This window comes from Linepithema humile, chromosome 3 (genome assembly GCF_040581485.1).
Source record: "Linepithema humile isolate Giens D197 chromosome 3, Lhum_UNIL_v1.0, whole genome shotgun sequence".
NCBI lineage: Eukaryota > Metazoa > Arthropoda > Insecta > Hymenoptera > Formicidae > Linepithema > Linepithema humile.
In genome coordinates this window covers 15,339,371-15,363,130 of record NC_090130.1, presented here as the reverse complement: position 1 = coordinate 15,363,130, position 23,760 = coordinate 15,339,371, and the positions used below count along the sequence as shown (strand labels likewise).

The following is a 23,760-nucleotide window of genomic DNA, read 5'->3' as shown; positions in this document are numbered from 1 at the left end:
AAACTATGGAGAATGTGCGAAATCACACGGATGTACGACTCGTTACACAGTGGGAGGGACGGTACGGAGCGGAGGCTATGATCGCGAAACCGAATTTCCACAGCCGAAGCGTGTTCTCGGAGAATCTGATTGCCGTAGAGTTGCGAAAACTCGAAGTGAAATTCGACAAGCCGATCTACGTGGGTATGTGCATCCTCGACATATCCAAGACCTGCTTGTACGAGTTCCACTACGAGTACATGGCGCCTCTCTACCGCGACAATTGCAAAATTATGTATACCGATACCGACAGTCTGATATACCTTCTGCACTGCGAGGACGCGTATCGGGATATGAAACGCGATATATCCAAATTCGACACGAGCGACTACTCCGAGGACAACGTTTACGGTATGCCGCGCGCCAACAAGAAAGTACCCGGTCTGATGAAAGACGAGAACAACGGCGCGATCATGACGGAATTTGTCGGACTGAGAGCGAAGATGTACGCGTTGAGAGTCACCGGTCAAAAAGACACCAAAAAGGTTAAAGGTGTAAAAAAGAGTGTAGTCGCTAGAACGATAACGTTCAACGATTACACTCGGTGTCTCAACGCCGAAATCGAGCTGACGCGGCGTCAATCGTGCATCCGCTCAAAGTTGCACGAGGTGTACACCGTGTCGGAGTCGAAGCTCGCGCTCAGTCCGTACGACGATAAGCGGCACGTCGTATCCGGTTCCACCGACACTCTACCATGGGGACATCGCGAGATACATTTGTAAATAATGCGTAGTAATTTATATAGTTTAATATTTTATGTATTATTGTTATTAGTTTTTTAAATGTATATATATTGCAACATATTGTAGTAATAAAGAACACCATTGTATATATATGTATAATAGTTTATTATAATACAATGTAAAATATACACAGTTTATTACAATACATCGTCTTTATTTATCCAAGAGTTGTGCGAATTGTCGAATCCCAACCACTTTACAAACACCTTATCGTCCTTTCGGCGCAACACCTTCTCCACGAGATAAACGTCGGGTTGAGCGGTCTTGAGCAATTCGTGCTCGTAAAAGCCTCCCGCGACCTGATCTCCGCGATAATCTTTAATCAGATACGTCACAGGATTGGTACGTTGCACACTGGCGATCTTAAACACCTCCGTCGACCAATTCGGCGTGTATCCTTTCTCGAATACAGTTTTGAATTTGCTCACGCGCACCGAATCACCCACCCTGAATTTCGCCGGTGCGGCAATTTTTATGTTACTGTACACGGTGTTCAAGAGTCCCTTTGCGATCGCGGGAGTGACATCGATCGGACGCATACCGATCGTACGATGTTTACGACCGTTGTATTCCGAGACCAATCGCGGTAAATCGTCGATCCACTTGTACGATCCCGCGAGCGTAAAAAACTTCCACATTTCATTCTTCAACGTGCGATTGAATCGTTCCACCACCGAAGCCTTCATGACCGAGTATGTCGAATAATGATTGATGCCGTGTTTCTTGACAAGATTTTGGAAATCTCTGTTGTAAAATTCTTTTCCATGGTCGGTCTGCAAGTTTTTCGGAATTCTCTCCCTAAATATCGCGGAAAATGCTTTGGACGTTTCGATTCCACCTTTGGTCTTTAAGGGCACGGCCCACGCGTACTTGCTCAGCACATCGATAACGGTTAGAATGTAGTTGCAGCCGCCATTGGATCGCGAGTACGGTCTCATCTCGACAATGTCAGCCTGCCACAAATCGTCGTATCCTTTCACGACGACTGGCCGACGCGTAAAGTTTCTTCTCGCCGGTGCGTGGAGCTCGTCCACGAGCGATCTCCTCTCCAGGCTCACCGCTTCCTTCTTGCTCATTGTGATTCGTTTTGCTTCTTTTTCTTCATCGCATCATCGTAGTATTCGATGAAATTTTTGCAGCTTGTTACGACAGTGTACTAGAAGACTCCGAGGAGGAATTTTCGGTGTTTTTGAAAGAATCTATCCTACCGATATTGATGCAAAAGTTGTGCTCTTCCATCGAGTAGCGCCACACTCTCGTCGAGGAGACCTCTCAGATCGTGAATCTGTCGTTCCAACGCCACGTATCTGGTCTCGATGTAATCGTCGTGGTCCCTCTTCCAGGTCCGCTCGGTATTCTCCGAATCTTCGAGTCGCGAAAGTACTTCTCGCTTAAAATTTTCATGGAGCATACGATCTCGATTCGCACGATCGCTCATAAGCTTGAGGTGATGATCCAGATGCAGCTTGTTGACAGCGTCGGTGTCCGCTTCAGGGTCGGCGAGATGTCTGATTACGCGTGACTTGGCATTGAAAACCTCACCATCCTTGCAGAGACAATTCTCGCGCACGTAATTCTTCGAGACTCCGCCGCTCTGTCTCGTCACCCTGACGCTTCCTCCTCCTAACTGTAGTCCGAATTTGTTGATAGACATTCCTGTAGCATCACACGAGCAATACTGGCGATAGTTGAAAAGCTGTGATTAATTTATAATCAGACCGGCTTCGCGCAGTTCCTCGATAATCGAGAGAAACTCGTTATCGTGCGCGTTGTTTCCCGCCTGACGGGAGGCGTCCAGCAATCGAAGGCGATCCACCAATTCGTTCGGATCATCCCAGTGCACGTAATCGACCGCGTTGTCGGTCACAGTCATGGTCTGTGGTACGTTACACTTGGGTAACGTGCGACCCACACCTCTCTTGTCGAGATGTGCAACACCTCCACCTTTCTTAGATATCAGAGGTGTGATGATATGTTTGTATTTGTATCCTTTGTTTCCCAAAACAGGTAAATGCGCGTTATGACCGCGTCTGTGAGCGTTAGTAGCGAGTAGTATGCTTTTGTACTTTTGTTTGTCATCCTCCGTACACAGCGTATCGTCGGGAAGTCTTTTAAATATTAATTCGAACAGGCCGGGTGTGCCAGCGTATTTCACACCGTCCACGATCACATTGTCGTCTTTATCAATGTCGAAGACCTTGTCTCCGAGAAACGTTCCCGCATCGTTAAAGTATACACCGTACACGTTGTCGATCCCTCTCTTCTTGTCACCGCTCAAGAGCTCCCCGATGTACTCTTGACCCAGCGGACCCATTTGGCCGTACAGAGCTTCCCGACCATCGGACGTTTGCATCGTCTGTCTCACGGATGTTACGAAAGACGGGTCCGTGGTTTCGAACACGTTTTCGGTCGGTAAATATGTCGGCGCTTCAAACACCAATTTTTGCGGCTGGAACGGAGTCGAGGCTTGTATCGGTGGCGTCAATGGGATCTGTATCGGTGTCGTCAACGAGGTACGCTTGATTTTCTTCTTCTTCTCAGAGCTTGTCCGCTTTCGTTTGATGTCCGGTTCGTTTTTAATCTCGAGATCGTCAACCGAATCATCGTCACCCTTGATGTTCTCGACGATTCGTTTCAACGGCTCTACGATCGGTTTCAACCGTTTCTCCAATTGCACCTCTTGCTCCACTCTACCCGTCTTCAACGTCCGATGCTTCTTGCGAATCGACTCGCTCGTACGAGCGATTTCCTTCGCGATCTTCTCCCTCTCGTCGATATCTTTCGTGTCAAGCGTCATCGTCAACGTCTCGAGAACAACTAACCATTCCGCGGTACCGCAAACTCGTTAAAACCACGTCTGTAACGTCCATCGTTAATCGCACTATCCTTGTCTATCACTAAAAATCCGTACTTGTGCTGCCAACATGCGTGACACAATGTACCGAAATCTTCGTACGTCATGTCCGTATTCACATGATCGTTGTAGACGTGCTTAAGGTTTGTTCCATCCTGCTTGAATATTACGAGTAAATTCGCGTTGTCGCGCACGAGATGTTTCGGTATTTTTGCATACGTTTGGCATAGATAAAAACAATCGACCTTCGAATGTCGACCCATAGCAAAGTACTCACGTATCGCATTCTGCTTGTCGCACGCTATATTGTCGAAGACGAATACGGAATTCGGTAACGCCTCGCTGTGCGGTACAATTGTGTTGTTGTCCGAGAATGTAAAGTAGCCGATTTCATCGATCGATCCGAGCAATCTTTCGAGATATCGATACTTTGGTTGATTCAACGATTTCGAGTACACGTACACGTTTTCGAAACGTACACCGTTCGGACTTTCCAGCAGACTAATCATTACATTGGTTTTACCGCAATTCGAGGGACCGCAAATGATACCGCGTATCGTGTTTGGCAGCATTTTACCGTGTCTGCACGCCTTCTCACAAACCCCTTGCGTCTTATCATCCATGTTTTTCACACGGATCGTGTACGGTTGTTGTACAAATTTCATTTTTTTTTTACCAGACTCTTTCTCATCCTTGTTATTACGCGACGAGTGCGCAGCATCGGTTGTTGGAAAGAGCGGTACTGGTTAATGATCGATACGCGCCTCCTATTTATAGGTGAGCGCTGTCGAAACACACCTCAGTTGGAAATATGATTTACACGCGATACGTTAGAATTCGCGCTCTATGAAACGATACAAGGGTGCCGGTTTACTGAACAGTGTGATAAATCGACTACCGTTGGAGCTGCATATACCCGGCTACCAATTTTGCGGGCCAGGGACTCGTCTGCGGAAACGACTCGCGCGAGGGGATCGAGGTATCAATCCGTTGGACGCGGCGTGTCGCGATCACGACATCGCGTACTCGCAAAACCGCGAATCAGCGGACCGCCACGCAGCCGATCGCGTTCTCGCCGATAAAGCGCGGGTGCGGATCACCGCTGCGGACGCGACTCTCGGTGAGAGGGCTGCTGCTACCGCCGTATGGGCTGCTATGAAAGCAAAGACGAAATTGGGGATGGGTATGACAAAGAGAAAGAAGAAGAAGACCAAGAGGAGAACGCTTCCGACGGCGAAACGCGGTGGTATGTTACCGTTGTTACCGCTCTTGGGAGTCATCGGTTCGCTTGCCGGTGGAGCGACGGGTGTTGCAAAGGCGGTGAACGACTCTAAGGCCGCGCGACGACAACTCGAAGAGACGAAACGTCACAATAAAGCAATGGAAGGACGGGGGATTTATCTCGCTCCGTACAAGCGAGGCAAAGGATTGAAGAGAAAAAAAAAAACGTCGAAAAAACGATAGAGATGCCCACGGGTGCCACCACCAATCTACAGTTGTTACAAATAGCGAAGCGTATGCGAATACCGTATTTCCGAGGTGTCTACATGCGTAACGCTTTACCCGACAAGATACATAAAAATGAGAGCGGTATCGTGAATTTGGACGATGTCGACGGGCCGGGCACGCATTGGGTGGCGTACGCCAAGAGAGGCGATCGCGCCGTATACTTTGACAGCTTTGGCAATTTGCAACCGCCGAAGGAGCTTACACGCTACCTCGGAGACACCGATACAACGATAACGTACAATCGCACGGTCTACCAGACGTACGATCAAACGATCTGCGGACAATTGTGCCTCCTGTTCCTCCAGAAAATAGATATAAAAATTGATCCGCCATCGATCGACATCAGTCGTCGATGGAATCTCGACAATGTCGCTGACGCTCACTCTAAGCGGTAAAAGCAGCGTTCTCACGGTGGATTATTTTCCACCGATAGACTTGAGCGATGGGGACTACGAGCTCGGCCTAACCACGATGGAGACCTACAACACGATTCCGAACGTGACGGTAGCGAACAATAAATTTTATTTCGACGACAATGACGAAGAAATTACAATTCCCGAAGGATCGTACGAATTGGACGCCATTGCTTCTTATCTGAAACGCGCGATACTGCAAAAACGAGGAAAAAGTGAAGAGCAAGATTATCCATTGTCACTTCGTCCCAACGTTAATACCATGAAGAGTGAAATCATGTGCGCTTTTCGAATAAATTTCGCCAAACCGAATACCATCGGACCGCTGTTTGGATTTTCGACGGGTCGTATACTGGAACCGAGAAAGTTGCACGAATCAGATTCCTCGGTAAACATCGTCAACGTAAACATTATTCGAGTGGAATGCAGCATAACCACGGGTGCGTACGCCAACGACAGGTCGGTGCACACGATACACGAATTTTCACCGAACGTGCCTCCGGGATATAAAGTCTCGGAAACACCGGCGCAAATCATTTACCTTCCGGTCATCGCGAGGAGCGTTACCGGTATCACCTTGCGTGTGGTGGATCAAGACGGACGATTGATCGATTTTCGCGGAGAGGAGATTACCATCAGACTGCACTTGCGGCGACGTGGTGCGAGGAAATGCTCGTGTTGAACGAACAGCGAGTGATTGAGAGAACAACGAAAATTGGGAAAACATCGCCATTCAAGAGGCTCAGTACGACGAACGTAAACTTTTTAAAATCGTTGGGATTCGTTGTGAGAAACGTTTAAAGAGATGGATATACTCGACATCGCTGACGAGCCCGTCTTCGACGAGCGTATCGTGAAATATGAGATGCACACGTACAATCCGTACGCTAACACGACGTTGGGACACAGCGACGAGATACGAATACCGATACAGCAACAGGATTTGTACACGTTACCGTGTGAGAGTTTTCTCTACGTTGAAGGAAAACTCGTTACTTCTGCCGATGAGAATAGAGATAACGTGTGTATAATGGGAAATAATTGTGTCGCGTTCATGTTTGATGAAATGCGATACGAGCTCGACGGAGTTGAAATCGATCGTAACAGAAACGTTGGAATAACGAGCACGATCAAAAACTATGTATCGCTGACGACGGAGAAGAGCAAGACGCTGAAATACGCATCGTGGAATCCGGATGGATATTCGTTGCTCGATGGAAACTAATTTTTGCGTTCCGCTCAATACTCTTTTAGGATTCTGCGAGGACTACAAACGCATCGTGATCAACGCTCGTCACGAACTTGTATTGATACGATCGCGCAACGATAACAATTCTCTCGTTGGACGAGCCGGTGCGAATCCGACGATCGAGCTACTCAAGATACAGTGGCGAATGCCTCACGTATCTCTGAGCGAAGTCAACAAGCTGTCTCTTCTTCGAACTTTGGAAAGCGGAAGATATCTGAGCGTGTGCTTCCGTTCGTGGGATCTGTACGAGTTTCCTCTGCTGCAGAATACAACGAAGCATTCCTGGGCGGTCAAAGCTGCGACGCAATTGGAAAAACCGCGATACGTAATCTTTGCTCTCCAAATCGGTCGAAAAAACGTACTGTCTGAAAACGCTACGCAATTTGACGCTTGTAAACTCACCAATGTGGGACTGCATCTGAATTCAGATTTTTATCCGTACGACGACATGAATTTGGATTTCGACAAGAGTCGATACGCTATACTGTACAATATGTATGCACGTTTCCGCAAAGCCTATTATGGACAGGACGATACGTATTTGGACATCGATGAATTCTCGAAAGCCGGTCCGTTCGTAGTCATAGATTGTTCGCGACAAAACGACTCTGTCAAGAGCGCCACCGTTGATGTGCGAATAGAATTTGATTGTAAGGAAAATATACCGGCCAACACCACCGCCTATTGTCTCATTATACACGATCGAATGGTCGAATATAATCCGCTGAACAACATTGTGCGCAGACTCGTATGATTTTTTTTATATAAATTGGAGATGCGTACGCGGACATGTCAGTTTTCCGACGGTCGACGATGATGTCTGACGTACCAATTTTCGTCGATCTGCAAGGTTACGCGTTCAACAACATTTTTATCGTGAAAGAGGTAGCGGTACTTCGCGATGGCGAAACGTTATCTCATTACGTATTTCGTGAACACGTACCGTGGTATCTGTTGACGAAATCGGAAAAATCGCTGGCGTGTTGGTTACGGATACACCACCACGGCTTCCGATGGGAAGATGGACACGTCTCGTACAGTCAGATGAAAAGTCTTATCAACAATGCCATTGGTACGGAACCGTCTCTGATATACGTGAAAGGACTCGAGAAGAAAAAGTGGTTGTGCGAGATTTTGGAAGATGATGTAGAGATTGAAACAATAGATGCGGATTACGAAGATATCGCACGCCTGACGAACTTGGATGTAATCGGAACCTTGCGCTGCGCGTATCACACGAGACATTGCGCTATGCGGAATGTTTGCAAATTGTACAAGTGGTGGTTTGAGCGTAACAAACGTGTAAAACAACTATGATTTATGCTAATAAAATGATGTGTATCACACTCGTATGACTTTTATTCCACCTTTTACCCATCACATAATCCACCATATAATATGGTCTATCGCTTATCTCGTACATCTTTCAGACATTTATTGAACGTATATCAAACGTCTTTGAATGTCAATCGAACTACTTTTAACATCTATTGAACATCTATTGTACGCCTCTCGTACATCTTTGAACGTCTATCGTACGTCTTTGAACGTCTATCGAACGTCTATCGTACATCTATTGTACGTCTTTGAACGTCTCTCGTACGCCTCTCGTACGTCTATCGAACGTCTATTGTACGTCTTTGAACGTCTATCGTACTACTTTTAACATCTATGTAACATCTTTTAACGTATTGTTGAACATCTTACGTACAACTTTTAACATCTTTTGTACATCTATCGAACGTATTTTAACGTTTATTACTACAGCGAAATTGACGTTTTTGCGTCGAGCTGTATATAAGGTGTGCGGAAGAGAGAAATTTATCAGTTCAAAGTGTGCACGCGGTGGAGAAAAAAGTATAGAAAAATGGAGCGTGATCAGAATAGAAAAAATTCCGAATACGAGAAGTGTAAGGATTGCGGAGTGTACCACAAGCCGATAGCTGTGGTCGAGCCTCGTCCGAGAACGACTCAAGCGCCTCCCGTCCCTCCTCGTAATCGTGAAAGGCGTTAAAGGCTCGGTTGAAACAATTTTTTTTTTTGTAAAAAATGTATAGATAAAAAAAAATATGAATAAAATTTGTTAATACTAATCTTATTGCGATTTTTTCTCCTTTCACCTCCATCCTTAAATTACATATTAAGTTTAGATTAGAGTTCCTATTAAATTTATATTTTTACCGCGGATAATTTGTATTAAGAAGAAAACATAAGTATATTATTGGTGTTTAGAATAAATGCATAACTTAAATAATTCACTCTATATTATTCGCCACAATTAAAAGAAAAAAAAAAATGATAGTCACTGGTTCGCTCGTTTCCTTCTATCGTGTAGTGTAACATGACGCGCGCGCTTATCTCGCAGTAGGATAGGTCGGTGAATAAGATGAGGCACAGGAATAATAATTCAAATTATTTTATTGATAAATAATATTTATTAAAAATAATTAGTTCCGCATACATGGTTCAGTGTTGTATACTCCGTTATCCCGGTTCTGCAAAAACATTGTTCATTCTTTTCTTGCACCGAGGTGTTGCATACTCCGTTCTCCCGGTTCTGCAAAATGTGTACGATCGATGTTTGATGTTGAGGAGTTGTGTGTACTTTGTGCAAATGTATCGATGTCGGCACCTTCTCTGGATGCATTTTTCTAATTTTTTCCAGTATCGCTGATCTATACTGCTTCGGTATCATATAATATATGTAGTCATAATAGTGTGAAGAGATCCTTGATATTAGACTATCCTGAGCGCATAACGAGCACAACTTTTCCATCAATATCGGCAGGATAGATTCTATTAAAAACGTTGAAAATTCCTCCTCGGAATATTCTAGTACACTGTCGTCAATTTCACTCGTCCATTCGATAAATTGTTGTCGAAATATAGTATCCGGAATATATGGTTTAATGAATGCAGGAAATGTTGTATACTTTTCAATTATTTCCTCACTGCTTTTATACTTCCTTCTACATTCCCGACATGTTGTTAACCAATCTGTGAGAGTACTCAGATTTTCCTCTCGTAAGGCGAGACTGTCTTCCATCTCTGTAATAAATAAAAATTATTAAAATAAAAAAATATCCAATTAGTTATTACGCATTCGAAAAATGTGTATTAAAGATATTTTAAAAATGTGTACTTTACCTATTTCAGTTTGCACAGAGTGCAATCTTTCCTGTACGGTGGGGGCCCGTCGATGTGGTCACGCTGCCACGACTGGTTGTAGTGCAACGAGCACCGACGATAACCTTGCACTTCCGGATCCGCTCTTAAATGATCCGGTAGCCTATCCCACACGTGATCCACAAACCGAGCAAAGTTTTTTATAAGAATCACTTTCGGCACGATTTCTAATTGCTCCGCGGACAAGCTCAGAATGTCACGTTCGTCCAATAGCGCGATGAACATTTCGACTGTTATACCACTCGTTCTTCGCGGGCCTTATATACCCGCTTGTTGCACACGACACTGATTAAAACTATCGATTTGTATTAACAATCCTCATCTTATCTCTTCCGGGAATTATTTTGTTGCATACAAAATTGAAATCTAACAACATGGCGCCGAAAAATGTTGACATGGCTGCCTGTTGCTATGGGCTTTTGTTCTAAAATACAGCGATGACGCAATCCGTAAACCTGTACGAACCTACATACTATAAACATTGCGATTCCAACAACATGGCGCTCTACTTTGATGTGTAGAAAAAAACCATAGGATGTAAACAGTTCTCTTTCCAAAAAACAATCCTTATCTTTTCCGGGAATCCTTATCTCGCGATTTGTATTAACAATCCTTATCTTCCGGAAATTATTGTAATCTGATACCCCTACCACTCCACATTTACCCCCTCTCCTCCAAAACGATGACGTTATTACCCCCTCCACTGTTATCCGATACCCCTCTTCCCCTCTTCACCCGCACCCCCCTCATTGCCCCTGGGTTAGAACCCCCATAGTATAACTACTGATAATAACATAACTAAATATTACATATTTAAGTCAGCGGAATATGTATTATTACGAAATAATAAAATTAAAATGCACTACCCAGCATATAATATTTTTAGTAATTTAATAGATTGTAAGCAATCCAGCTGGATTTCAAAAGATTATACTGAATATTATATAATTAGTATTTTATTCTCTTGCCCATTGTTCCATCATCTTGCCGCCGCCAAGGAGCTTGCTTTAACCAAGATGAAGTAGCTGCAGCAATTTCAATTAAGTCTGCTTGTAGATTTTTGCTCAAAATGGCACCTGAAAATATAATACATTTTATGTTTTATTACAATTTCATTAAAAAAAGGTTTTTATAAAAATACGAGCAAAAATCAATAATAGCAAAATAAAAAAAATTTTTAAATAAAAAAATGATTAAAAAACATTTAATGAAATGTGTTATATTTTGTTATATTTATAATAATAATAAATTAATTTCAAATAATTCTTTACCTTCAACAACTTCATATAATGTTAATTTTTCGAAAGATTTTTTAGATGGATTGCCACCACCTTTTAAATTAAATTCTGATGCCAATGTGTTTGAAACAAGCTTTCTTAATACTTTATATGTGGCTTCTTTAACATTATCTTTGCAGCTAATAATTTGATTCATATAACAAATCTGTAAGCAGAACATCAACAATTAAAAAAATAAAAGCCGTTTAAGAAAAAAATTAATATAATTATGTGGCGGCTCACCGCCACACCGCTGCATTGACACGGTATAATACGCCGCGGCGCCGCTACGCGCCGCAGGCCTTCTACCAGTTACAAGCTTGCGGACCCACCGCCAGGTTGCGCAGGCGGTGAAGAGCCTTCTCGCGATCAAGCTTCGATCGACGAGATATAAAAGAGCTGCTCCGCAGATCTTTCCTCACTCACTCGCTTCAAGGCGAGCTCTCTCCAGGGCCCTTGAACTGAGTCGTACTCTGCCTCGGCAGAATCTAACCAGAGACACATAGTCTCGCAGTTTTCCTCACGCTGCCTCGCAAGGCGCGTAAAAAGAAAACAGAGTCCCAGCATCGGCCGCACATTTCAACCAAGCGGCCCGCGGATACTCCACTTTCGCCGTCACCTTCTCAGTCTCTAGTTTGGAAATTAATTCCGCTAGAGTTCTGCGTCCGGTTGACTCGGCCACCAAGGGACACTCTTACACAAGGCGACATCCGAATTCGGAGACCTCTCTCTCCTCGGTACACGGAGCAATCCGCAATTCCGAGAGCCGAGACGGTTGCTACCACCAGCACATCAGAGACTCGTTCCGTAGCAGTACAGACTTCACCGCTCAGAGCCTGCTCAGAGAGCAGTTGTCAGACGGAAGACCACTTCCCGAACGGAGTTCCACCGACGCCGGGAAAGGGGCTGCAACGAGCTAACTCAATTGAACCGTCCTTTTTAGGACCCGTTCAACACACTAAGACGCGGCCGGTAATTCCTTACCGCGCCCGTCAATTTTTCTTTTGATTCTCGGCCTTACACTCTTGCCGAGAAAGCGCCTCTGGCGCAATTAATCAAATCAAACAAAACTTGTACTTTTACTCTACTTCTCTGACGAGGAAAAATAAATTATATTTTTCTAAGAAATTGGTTTCATAATTTCAACCAAGTCGAACACAATCCATTAGGCAATACGCCTATAATTATATTATATTACTTACAGTTGCCGTTATGTTATCATCTTTAGATAAAAATGTTTCAAATTTTTCTAATTCTTTATTTGTAGTTATTAGAAGTGAAGGCAAATTTGTTGGTCTTACTATCCTTTTTTTATTTGGAAGAAGAAAATAATTTAATCGACTTAAATTCATAACTATATCTAGTTTACTATTAATTTCTTGGTTTTGAATGTAAGTCTTCTTTTGAAAATTTTCATCAAATAAAGTCTGTGACAAATTACCTAGAAAAAGTATTATATATATTAAAATATTACAGTTTAATATATTAAATAATTAGAAAAAAATAAAAAAAATATACTTGATTGACTAATTGAGCGGGATGTACACAATTATTCTATTTCATTGCAAGCATTAGTAGATTGGCTAAACTCAGAGTCGGTAGCAATCACAGATGATGGTTTTTTAATTGATTCAACTGCTTTACAAGAAATATTTTCTTTTGACGTGTTTTCCATCTCTGGTCTTAAACATTCATTAGAATACAAAATATCTGATGACACATTTGAGAAATTCTGATTTTTAAAAATTTTTTTTGTATTTTGCATTCTTATTGAAATATTTGGCTGTGAAATGTTATCAACATTTTTTTGTATATCACATCTCGTTGAAGAAGATATATTAGACCCTGAGCTTATATCAATTGATTCCTGGGACATATGTTGAGGTAATGCAGAGGATAATTTTAGTTTTGTTTTAAATGTTCGCTGTCTTTGTCTTGCAGCTTCTATAATTTCTGTTCTGTTATCTTCAACAGAAGTTTTCTTTGCTTTATTTATCTTTGCAAGCAGAAGGTCTTTTCTTGATTTTTTGTTTTGCAAAGATGTCAATTTTATGTTTTTTATTGATTGATTTTTCTCCAATATCTTAGTTTTTATATTTTTGCCATGCTTAATTATTTTCTGAGACTCAGATGTATTCTGAGATTTATAAGAAACAAGTGGTGGAGCAGCAACATTTTTTTTACTTGCAAATTGTGAAGTTCTAGGATTATCTAGATTAGAATCTGAATTATCGGAACTTTGAATAGTGTTAACTGTTTTCTTTTTTGTCATTTGTGTATCAGAAGAGTCAAATGAAAATGGCTGTCGATCAATTTTTTTCGTTTGCCACGACCAAATTCAACATTCGTTTCATAATGTCAAGACATAATAAAACCATTCAATCCATTGCGTGCAGCCAAAAGCGTATCTGATGATAAAAATAAAAAGAACAATTTAACTTTAAAATAAATTCTAGAAACAATATATAAATATACCAGGTGTTTCAGACCACCCGTCCCACCCTTTTAAAACGTAGGGATGTACTTGTACAAAAAAATGGCTCAGACGAAATTTGCATGATTTCGAGGGATCTATCTGATGGTGACCTTGACTTTGACCTCGCAGTTGATTTTTAAAGTCATTTGAAGGTCAGAGTTATTTTTTTAAATGGAAACCCCTATTTTTGATTCCAAAATCTAATAGCTGGTGTCAAGAGCTTTTCAAAACACTATAATAAAGTTATTTTTTATTAAGTACTTTTTGAGTTATGAGGTTTGTAAATTACAGTATTTTGACATAAAATACAAAATATCTTGTAAAACATTCAATTTTTGGGAATCTTACCTTAATACTTTTATGCATAAAATAATGAGACGAATCAATTGGTATAAAGAAAACACATAGTTGCTTTCAAGAAAAAATATGTAGTTTGCAACATGCAACTGCATACTTTTTTTTAAAACCAATGTGTTTTCTTTATACCAATTGATTCGTCTCAATATTTTATGCATAAAAGTATTAAGGTAAGATTCCCAAAAATTGAATGTTTTACAAGATATTTTGTATTTTATGTCAAAATACTGTAATTTACAAGCCTCATAACTCGAAAAGTACTTAATGAAAAATAACTTTATTATAGTGTATTGAAAAGCTCTTGACACCAGCTATTAGATTTTTGAATCAAAAATAGGAGTTTTCATTTAAAAAAATAACTCTGACCTTCAAATGACCTTAAAAATCAACTGCGAGATCAAAGTCAAGGTCACCATCAGATAGGTCCCTCGAAATCATGCAAATTTCGTCTGAGCCATTTTTTTGTACAAGCACATCCCTACGTTTTAAAAGGGTGGGACGGGTGGTCTGAAACACCCGGTATATGCACAAAAAAGATACATACTGTAAAACCTTAAAACGGTAACATTATATTTTGGCCATAAAGGAGATGTATCCATTTCTTTTTTTAGTGCGATACTAGATCTAGGAGGCCAAAAAATGTTTGTTTTCATTTCATCATCTAATTCTTCTAACCATTTAGTAAGACCAACTTCAAAAAGAGCATCGTCATCATCACAAATATCATCCTCACAAATATCATCTTCACTCATAAATTTTACAACGACAAACTGAAAAAAGTTATAATATTAAATTAAAAATAAATTATTGTGACGTGACATTTTTGAGGTCAGTCACAAGGGCGAGAATGCCCGATCGAGGAGGGAAATTTGAGGTCGGAGACCCCACCGCGGGGGGCGACGACCTCTCCCTCCTAATTTTCTTTTTGAGCGTTGTAGCGAATTGCGCGAGTCGTGGTGAGTGGCCAAATTCCCGTTTTGTGATTGAGGTGGAGCAGCCTTCGTGGGACCTGCGAGGAACTCAGCAGACAGGACGACGGAGGCCCGGACGGCGTGTAGACAGATCCGGAACAAGGTCAAATAAAATATCCTTAAATAAACAATTAGATTCCAGACAAAGTCACTACCGTAGATACAATTTCAGATTTGGAGCATATCGAGGCCGGTGGACGCACCGAGAGAGATGACGCCCGAGAGGGAAGCGCGCTCTCACACGCCGAAGACCCGGAGTGGAGTACCCGAAAAAGGAGCTGTCGTAACGAGCCAAAGCAGAATCAGGTCGGAACCTGATCAGTTCCCGGCCGATTCAGAGAAGGTTCGGATCCGTAAACGGAAAAGGCCGCGAGGGGCGTTAACGGCAGCTGCCCTAAGAGAAAGACCGGGGTCACCTCGGAAAAGCGTCACCGAGGGCCGATGTATTGAGGAGCGAAGCGAGCATCGAGAGATCTAGGAAACATCAAAGGATCAAGAATCGCTAATCGATAGCGAGGATCTACATGCGCAGGACAATGCGCGAAATGTCACCGCTGTCCGGCAAGCCTCACTGTCGTCACTGTTCGGCGAGTCGGCAATCTGATAGGAACCTCGAGGACCACAACGGGCGTACCGACGATTTGTAAGGCCACCACTTCGACTTCGCGGTAAAAGCGGTATCAGTAGGCGGCCCGAGCAGCGCGGAAATAAGAACTCGCATATCTTGCGTACAGGGTATAGCATATCCCGAGATGTCTCGCGGTATCGTGCGAGGTTAGATTTTGGCCGGGCCCCGCTGACTACCGCTTCTGTAGACTAAGATTTCACCATATCTTTTCCCCTCGGGGCTGCCGAGCCGACAGTCGTTTTGTATATAATAATGTCTTTTGTATAAGTGATAATTTCGCGTCGATTCTTGTAATGGTGTACCGAGCGTAAGGACTCTTTGAAGTTAGCCTGTCGCGTATTTCTCATCTCGACCTTCTGTCGAGCGTTAATACTAAGAACAATTAAGAATCGTGTAAGGAAAAATCGCGTTGTATGCTGATTATTATAAAGAGAGATTAAAGTAGAGTGAATAGCAACGACCGTACCTAATGAGAAGTATAGAACTTGTACGTCGAAAATATTATACCGCGTGAGACGGAAGTACGCAGATTTCCGCGAGTCGAATATCAAAATCATAGCGCCTCTCACCGAGACAATTTATGTCTCCGTTCCGCGGGATTGTTAAAACGCCTATCACCCGGCGTCAAACTCACTTGATTACTGAGTTATCAACATCACCTAATTACTAGAATTAAATGTTATTTGTTACCAATTAATGTGTTCTTAATAACCATCTTATTTCAGACTCCTTTCTCCAAATCAGTATTTTGCGTCTCGAAAGAACCTCGCCCCTCTGCCATTTGTAGAGTGGGCTAGTCGCGCTTATCGCCGTTGCTCGTTAAAGAAAAATATTGACTCTAACGTAATTTGTTCGTGTGGCGCGTTAATCCGCGCCTGGCGCCCAACTATAAGTATTACAGTCATGAATTAAAATCCATGAAATAGAGCAACGAGGTTTGACACGCTTACCGGCGGGTGTACTTCTGCCCGACGGAAAAGTCGTCGCATTATATATTCGTACAAATATATACATAAAAAGTAATAATATTTAATAAGAAATAATTAAGATAATTTTATATTTATATTTATGACACTTACAAATATAAATCATAAAAATATAAGAATCTGATGTTTTATTTGCAGAAAGGCATTGTGTGAAGCAAAGGTATGCAAACATACTCTCCCAATTTATCTCCCAAAGGAATAAGCCAGCATTTAGCAACAATATTTTTTAAAGAAAATACTAATTTATCATTTAAAATACTAATTCTATCATAGAAAATACTAATTTATCAAGCCAAACAGAGCAAGAGCTGGATCAATTTGCTCAAAAATTCTTTTTTATTATTATATACAGATGTTTCGGCCAAGGTACGTGGCCATCTTCAGTGTAATACAATTATAAAACTTAGAACATAATTAGAGAAGCGTTGTTAAAATTTTGACTAAGGAAACGCATCCTGTTAAAGTGAAAAAAAACAACAATCCAATTAGGGGTATTCTCACGGTTCGAAAAAATTATTAAAAAATTCTGTGTATAAATACCTCTGTTAAAACGTGTAGTACAAAGTAAAATTATATACGTGTGAAGCCACAGACCGTCTAATTTGCAAAATTAGAAAAACAAAACAAATTAAAAAAAATTATAAAAATAAGTTAAAACATGAAAAAATAAATTTTGAATATCTATACCTTGAACGGTTCGTCAACGATTATGTAAAAGAAATGTGACTTGTGTCCACGGCTGTGAGTGGGACTCGACTGGTAAGGATGTAGGATGGAAAGGAAAGAGGGGATAGGTTATAGACGAAAATTATAGGGTGGGGAATTTTTTGAGTATTGGAAGGTATGTATCCGGTAATGATTCTGTGTCCTCCTGTTTGTTCAGTCCTGTATTCTGTCTTTTTATATGTAGCATTTCGGAAGTTAATCTTTTGCTGTAACAAGGTTCTCTGTCTAATATATCAATTTCGTCCCATTTAAAGTCATGATTAAAATCCATTCTGTGGCACGAAATTACTGAGGGAGAGCCTGTTTTTTTATTGATATCCGTTCTGTGTTCTTTTATTCTGGTCCGTAATTGTCTTTTTGTCTGTCTTACATACGTAGCGTCACAGTCTCGACAAGAAATCTTATAGACAATTTCACACTGGTTCATCCTATCTGGTCAATTCTATAAGATTTCTTGTCGAGACTGTGACGCTTGTGACGTGACATTTTTGACGTCCGTCACAAGGGCGAGAAAGCCCGATTGAGGAGGGAAATTTGAGGTCGGAGACCCCACCGCGGGGGGCGACGACCTCTCCCTCTTAATTCTCTTTTGGAGATTTTAGATTTTGCGTTGTAGCGAATTAAGCGAGTCGTGGTGAGTGGCCAAACTCCCATATTGTGAATTACCGTGGAGCAGCCTTCGTGGGACCTGCGAGGGACTCAGCAGGTAGGACGACGGAGGCCCGGACGGCGTGCAGACGGATCCAGGATAAGGGCAAGTAAAAACACCCTTGCAAATATCATTCGATTCCAGACACAGTCGCTACCGCAGTTACGATTTCAGATACGGAGCATATCGAGGCCGGTGAACGCACCGAGAGAGATGACGCCCGAGAGGGAAGCGCGCTCTCACACGCCGAAGACCCGGGGTGGAGTACCCGAACAAGGAGCTGTTGTAACGAGCCAGGAAAGAAGAATCCGGTCGGAACCTGGCCAGTTCCCGACCGATTCAAAGAAGGTTCGGATCCGGAAACGGAGAAAGCCACGAAGGGCGTTAACGGCAGCTGCCAAAAGAGAGAGACCGGGGTCACCTCGGAAAAGCGTCACCGAGAGCCGAAATATCGAGGAGCGACGCGAAGATCGAGATCGCTAGATATATCGAAGGATCAAGTAGCGCTAATCGATAGCGCGGATCTACATGCGCAAGACGATGCGCGGAATGTCACCGCTGTCCGGCGAGCCTCGCTGTCGTCACTGTTTGGCGAGTCGGCAACCTAGGCGGAACCTCGAGGACCACTACGGGCGTACCAGCGATTTGTAAGGCCACCACTTTGACTTCGCGGTAAGAGCGGTATCAGCAGGTGGCCCGAGCCTCGCGGACTTAAGAACCCGCATATTTTGCGTAACGAATATAGCTTATCTCGAGATGCCTCGCGCTATCATGTGAGGTTAGATTTTGGCCGGGCCCCGCTGACTACCGTTTCTGTAAATTAAGATTTCACCATGCTTTCTTTCCCCTCGGGGCTGCCGAGCCGACAGTCGCTTTATACGGAATAATGTCTCTTTGTGAGTAACAATTTTGCGTCGGTTTATGTGTTGCTGTACCGAGCGTTAAAGTCTTGAAGTTAGCCTATCGCGTATTTCTCGCCTCGGCCTTCTGTCGAGCGCTTACATTCAGAACCGTAAGAATAATACTGAGATAGAATTTGTATTGTAGGCTAACCGTTATGGAGAAAGATTGAAGTAGAGTTAATTGCAACAACCGTACCGAATGAAAGTTACTGAATTTGTACGCCGAATATTATACCGCGTGAGACGGAAGTACGCGGATTTCCGCGAGTTGAACAGTGAAATCATAACGCCTCTCACTGAGATAAAATATGTCTCCACTTCGCGGGATTGTTAAGACGCCTATCACCCGGCGTCAATCTCACTTAATCTAATTTATAATTAAATGTTATTTGTTATGAAATTTATGTGTTCTCAATGACCGTCCGATTTCAGACACCTCTCTCCAAATCAGTATTTCGCGTCTCGAAAGAACCTCGCCCCTCTGCCATTTGTAGAGTGGGCTAGTCGCGCTTATCGCCGTTGCTCGTTAAAAAAAATCATTGTTTTAACATAATTTGATCGTGCGGCGCGTTAATCCGCGCCTGGCGCCCAACTTTAAATATTGAAGTAATCACTAACATCCATTGCATAGAGCAACGAGGTTTGATACGCTTACCGGCGGGTCTACTTCTGCCCGACGGAAAAATAGTCGCACGCTACGTATGTAGGACAGACAAAAAGACAATTACGGACCAGAATAAAAGAACACAGAACGGATATCAATAAAAAAACAGGCTCTCCCTCAGTAATTTCGTGCCACAGAATGGATTTTAATCATGACTTTAAATGGGACGAAATTGATATATTAGACAGAGAACCTTGTTACAGCAAAAGATTAACTTCCGAAATGCTACATATAAAAAGACAGAATACAGGACTGAACAAACAGGAGGACACAGAATCATTACCGGATACATACCTTCCAATACTCAAAAAATTCCCCACCCTATAATTTTCGTCTATAACCTATCCCCTCTTTCCTTTCCATCCTACATCCTTACCAGTCGAGTCCCACTCACAGCCGTGGACACAAGTCACATTTCTTTTACATAATCGTTGACGAACCGTTCAAGGTATAGATATTCAAAATTTATTTTTTCATGTTTTAACTTATTTTTATAATTTCTTTTAATTTGTTTTGTTTTTCTAATTTTGCAAATTAGACGGTCTGTGGCTTCACACGTATATAATTTTACTTTGTACTACACGTTTTAACAGAGGTATTTATACACAGAATTTTTTAATAATTTTTTCGAACCGTGAGAATACCCCTAATTGGATTGTTGTTTTTTTCACTTTAACAAGATGCGTTTCCTTAGTCAAAATTTTACCAACGCTTCTCTAATTATGTTCTAAGTTTTATAATTGTATTACACTGAAGATGGCCACGTACCTTGGCCGAAACGTCTGTATATAATAATAAAAAAGAATTTTTGAGCAAATTGATCCAGCTCTTGCTCTGTTTGGCTTTATTTTAAAACGATTTTTAATTTAATTAAGGAAGAGCAATAACTTGATATTATTTGTATTACTAATTTATCATTTAATTCAGATACTTTAACAATTCCAAGTTCTGACGAATTGAGAGGATACGTATAAAAATCTCTAACATTTATAAAAATATTTCCAATAAAAATTATATTATTATCTCTAAGAATAATATTTTTTAAGATTACAATTTGACCTTCACTTGTTTTGAAACATGAATTTTTATTGTTTGCTTCAAGAATCACATCATTTACTGAAATTTTTTTAAATTGAGTTCCATCAATTAATTCATTAACATTTGTATGTTTTTTTGAAAGAACAATCTCATTAACATCAGAATCCATAAATATAATTCTTTTATTTCCTCGTTCTATTTCACGATTAGCTGCCTGTTGAAGAGGTTTAAAACCTGATTTGAGATTATTTTTAATTGTTTTCAATTTATTTTCATAACGAAAGGCACTGAAAGATTCTACAGGGCCATAATCATTACACTCCTGCGCTAAATGACAAAGAGAATGAACATTATACACTACAAATATTTTTCCAAAAATTGTTGCAGAATGTTTAATAAAAGTTCTGAGTAAAATATTTGCATAGTCATTCATAATTTTATAAAGAACAGGACTTGCAAGAATATAAATTCCACAATGCAGTAATAAAAAATGCTTATAAACATTTATATCAGGATGCTGAGCAAATACCACAATGCCGTACAAGCATAAACGACGGAATTCCGTTGCTTTATAGAATGCTAAATCACTTAGAGCTCTTGGTTTTCGAACAAAATCTTGAGGGCAAGAGGGAGCTATTTGGATTAGCATATCAGACATTTGTTGGACAATAGTCCAGTGCAACTTCCATGAGCCTGTCCATCGCATCCATACTTCTAACAACCTTTTAAATACACCCTCATATACTAAATGCATGGACTCTAAACGAAACTGAGAAACCATTTGAGTATTTAGTTTGAGAAGAGATGATACTCCTTTGTGATGATGAGACTGCGTTTGATTTTTGAAAGATTCATCAGTTCTCAAAGGAGCATCAAGATCAACATATGTCTGCCTATTAGCTAATCGTTCCCATACTACACATTTTTCGCAAGAAGCATATGCATTATGATTTATACAACATTTCACAAGCTCTCGAGCTGGAGCATCAAGAATGTAATGTCTTATAAAAAAATCATAAGTTCTTTGATTTCGTACATAACCATTATCGATTAGATTTTTAGCCTCATTTACAAAATCTTGCAAAAATTCAATGTTGTTAGGATCAGACTTCCCAAAATAAATAGCAATAACAAATGATTCATTTTTAGTTCCCACTAGATGTCCTAAAATTGGCCAAAACTTTCTTTTAGAACTCCAAAAGAGAGGAAGTCCATCAGTGTTAATATCTATTTCAATCTTTTTTTTTATTTCTAAATATTCTTCTAAAATAAATCCGTCCAAATTATTTTTTATACCTCTATACCAAAACTGTCCTTCATTCCGAAAATTAATAATATTTATATTATTAGGTGTTTTTATCAAAGATTTATAACTTTTAGGCAAATTGGGAAACACTGGTCGGAGCCATGCAAGAAGTTCATTTATTTTGCTCATAGAAAGAATTCCACTTGATAATGCCCATTCACGTAAACTTAATAAAATATATTTTTCTTTTTGTTCATCGTTATCAAAAATTGCATCAATACTTTCATTTTCACTGTCATCGTAATTTGTTTCATTTTCACTGTCATCGAAATTTGTTTCATTTTCACTGTCATCGTAATTTGTTTCATTTTCACTGTCATCAGCATTTGTTTCATTTTCACTGTTATCGTTATTTGTTTCATTTTCACTGTCATCAGCATTTGTTTCTAAATTTATATCTGTATCTTCGTTAGAAACATCTTGGTCATTGATCTCACGTTCAGTTTCATAATTATTTAAATCAATTAATTCATTTGACGCATTATTTTCTCTCTCTGCAAATATTTCAAATTGATCTGACATTTCACTAATATCTGTAGAAAAGTTATCATTGTCACTACTACTGTTGCTGCTGAATCTATGTTTGAATCCTTTTTTCTTTCTTTTTAGTAATATAGAGACTCTATTAAAAATATTGTGTTGCTGTTGTTCAAGCCTTAATTGTTTCATAGCCTTTCTTTTAGTTCTTTTCTTTCAATTGCGTTTACACATTGCAAAAACTACAAAGAATTTAAAATATATGTAGAGAAAATTATATCACAGAAATAAACCACTTTTATTGTAAAATAAAAATAATGATTAAAAATTATTAATTTAAAAGATATAAGAATTAAAAAATAAAACATTTAATTTTGAATATAAGCAAAAATTTAAATTGTTGTAACAAAAAAACTTGTCTTTTTACTCAACTGCAAATAATTCATATTAAATAAATATAAAAGAAATAAATTAAAATTTTTTTATATAAAAATTTTTAGAGAGAAAGAAAGAGAGAGATAAGAATATGAGATGTTTACGTTGTACATTTTTTAAATATTATATAATAATGATATTCTTATATAAAAAAATAATAGTATTTTTCTATTTTTAACATAACTTAAAATTTGCTTCAAAAATTAGAAAAATAAATAAATTAATATTTGTCATAGTTTATCTGGAAACATTAAATAGAATGCTTAATTATTTGTTAATACATTATAAATATGTCGGTAATAATGTGTGCGAAAAACATAAAAAATAAATATGTAACGATGCAGCATGCATCGTCACGGCTACGGACCGAACACAGAGCTGCCAGTTTTCCCCGGAGAGCTCCACACGCACACAACCGAGACCCGCTGACGTCACGTGTCCGTGTGCGCTCGGCTGTCGACTGGTAGAAGTGAGCGGACCTATGTCTTGTATCTCCTTCCCACCAAGCCTAGCATCAAACCGGTTTTGACGCTCGCACCATTTCTTCTGCCAAGCGTTGGCAGCAAAAATGCTTTCCCGACTTTCGCTCCTCGCGACTAAGTCGACTAGCGGCGTGTTGCTTTCGCTCGACGCGATATTTTTTCTGAGATTTACAGTCTTTTATAAAATATATATCATATTCATATTAATAAAATATTTTAACATTATGTATTTGCAGAATATGATTTTTCACGTTAATGTATAAAATAAGAATAAAGTAATAAAAATTATATATCGCAATATATAAACAAAAAAAGTAACATTTCTACAATTTTAGTAGAAAAACATTTTTCCTATTAAAATATATTAACATGAGTTAATTGCGACAAAAATAA

The 23,760-nt window shown here is 40.3% G+C and overlaps 2 protein-coding genes and 1 long non-coding RNA gene across 4 annotated transcripts; 1 reads left to right on the top strand and 2 right to left on the bottom strand.

Moving 5' to 3' along the window:
• The first annotated feature begins 5 nt into the window (after positions 1–5).
• Positions 6–822, top strand: LOC136998851 (uncharacterized). The gene has a single exon (XM_067352149.1). The coding sequence runs from the start codon at positions 6–8 to the stop codon at positions 759–761; it is 756 nt and encodes a 251-aa protein (XP_067208250.1). The 3' UTR covers positions 762–822.
• Positions 823–1,704: 882 nt separating this feature from the next.
• On the bottom strand, positions 1,705–3,935 carry LOC136998847 (uncharacterized). Its single transcript, XM_067352141.1, has one exon. The coding sequence runs from the start codon at positions 3,577–3,579 to the stop codon at positions 2,485–2,487; it is 1,095 nt and encodes a 364-aa protein (XP_067208242.1). The 5' UTR covers positions 3,580–3,935; the 3' UTR covers positions 1,705–2,484.
• A 5,123-nt stretch (positions 3,936–9,058) lies between these two features.
• LOC136998854 (uncharacterized) lies at positions 9,059–11,884 on the bottom strand. Of its 2 annotated transcripts, XR_010889380.1 has the most exons (3): positions 11,514–11,884; positions 11,265–11,436; positions 9,059–11,069 (listed from the first exon to the last, which is right to left on the bottom strand). It is a non-coding gene; the product is annotated as an uncharacterized lncRNA (long non-coding RNA). The 2 variants fall into 2 exon arrangements; XR_010889379.1 differs by having other exon boundaries at positions 11,265–11,884.
• Positions 11,885–23,760: the final 11,876 nt, after the last annotated feature.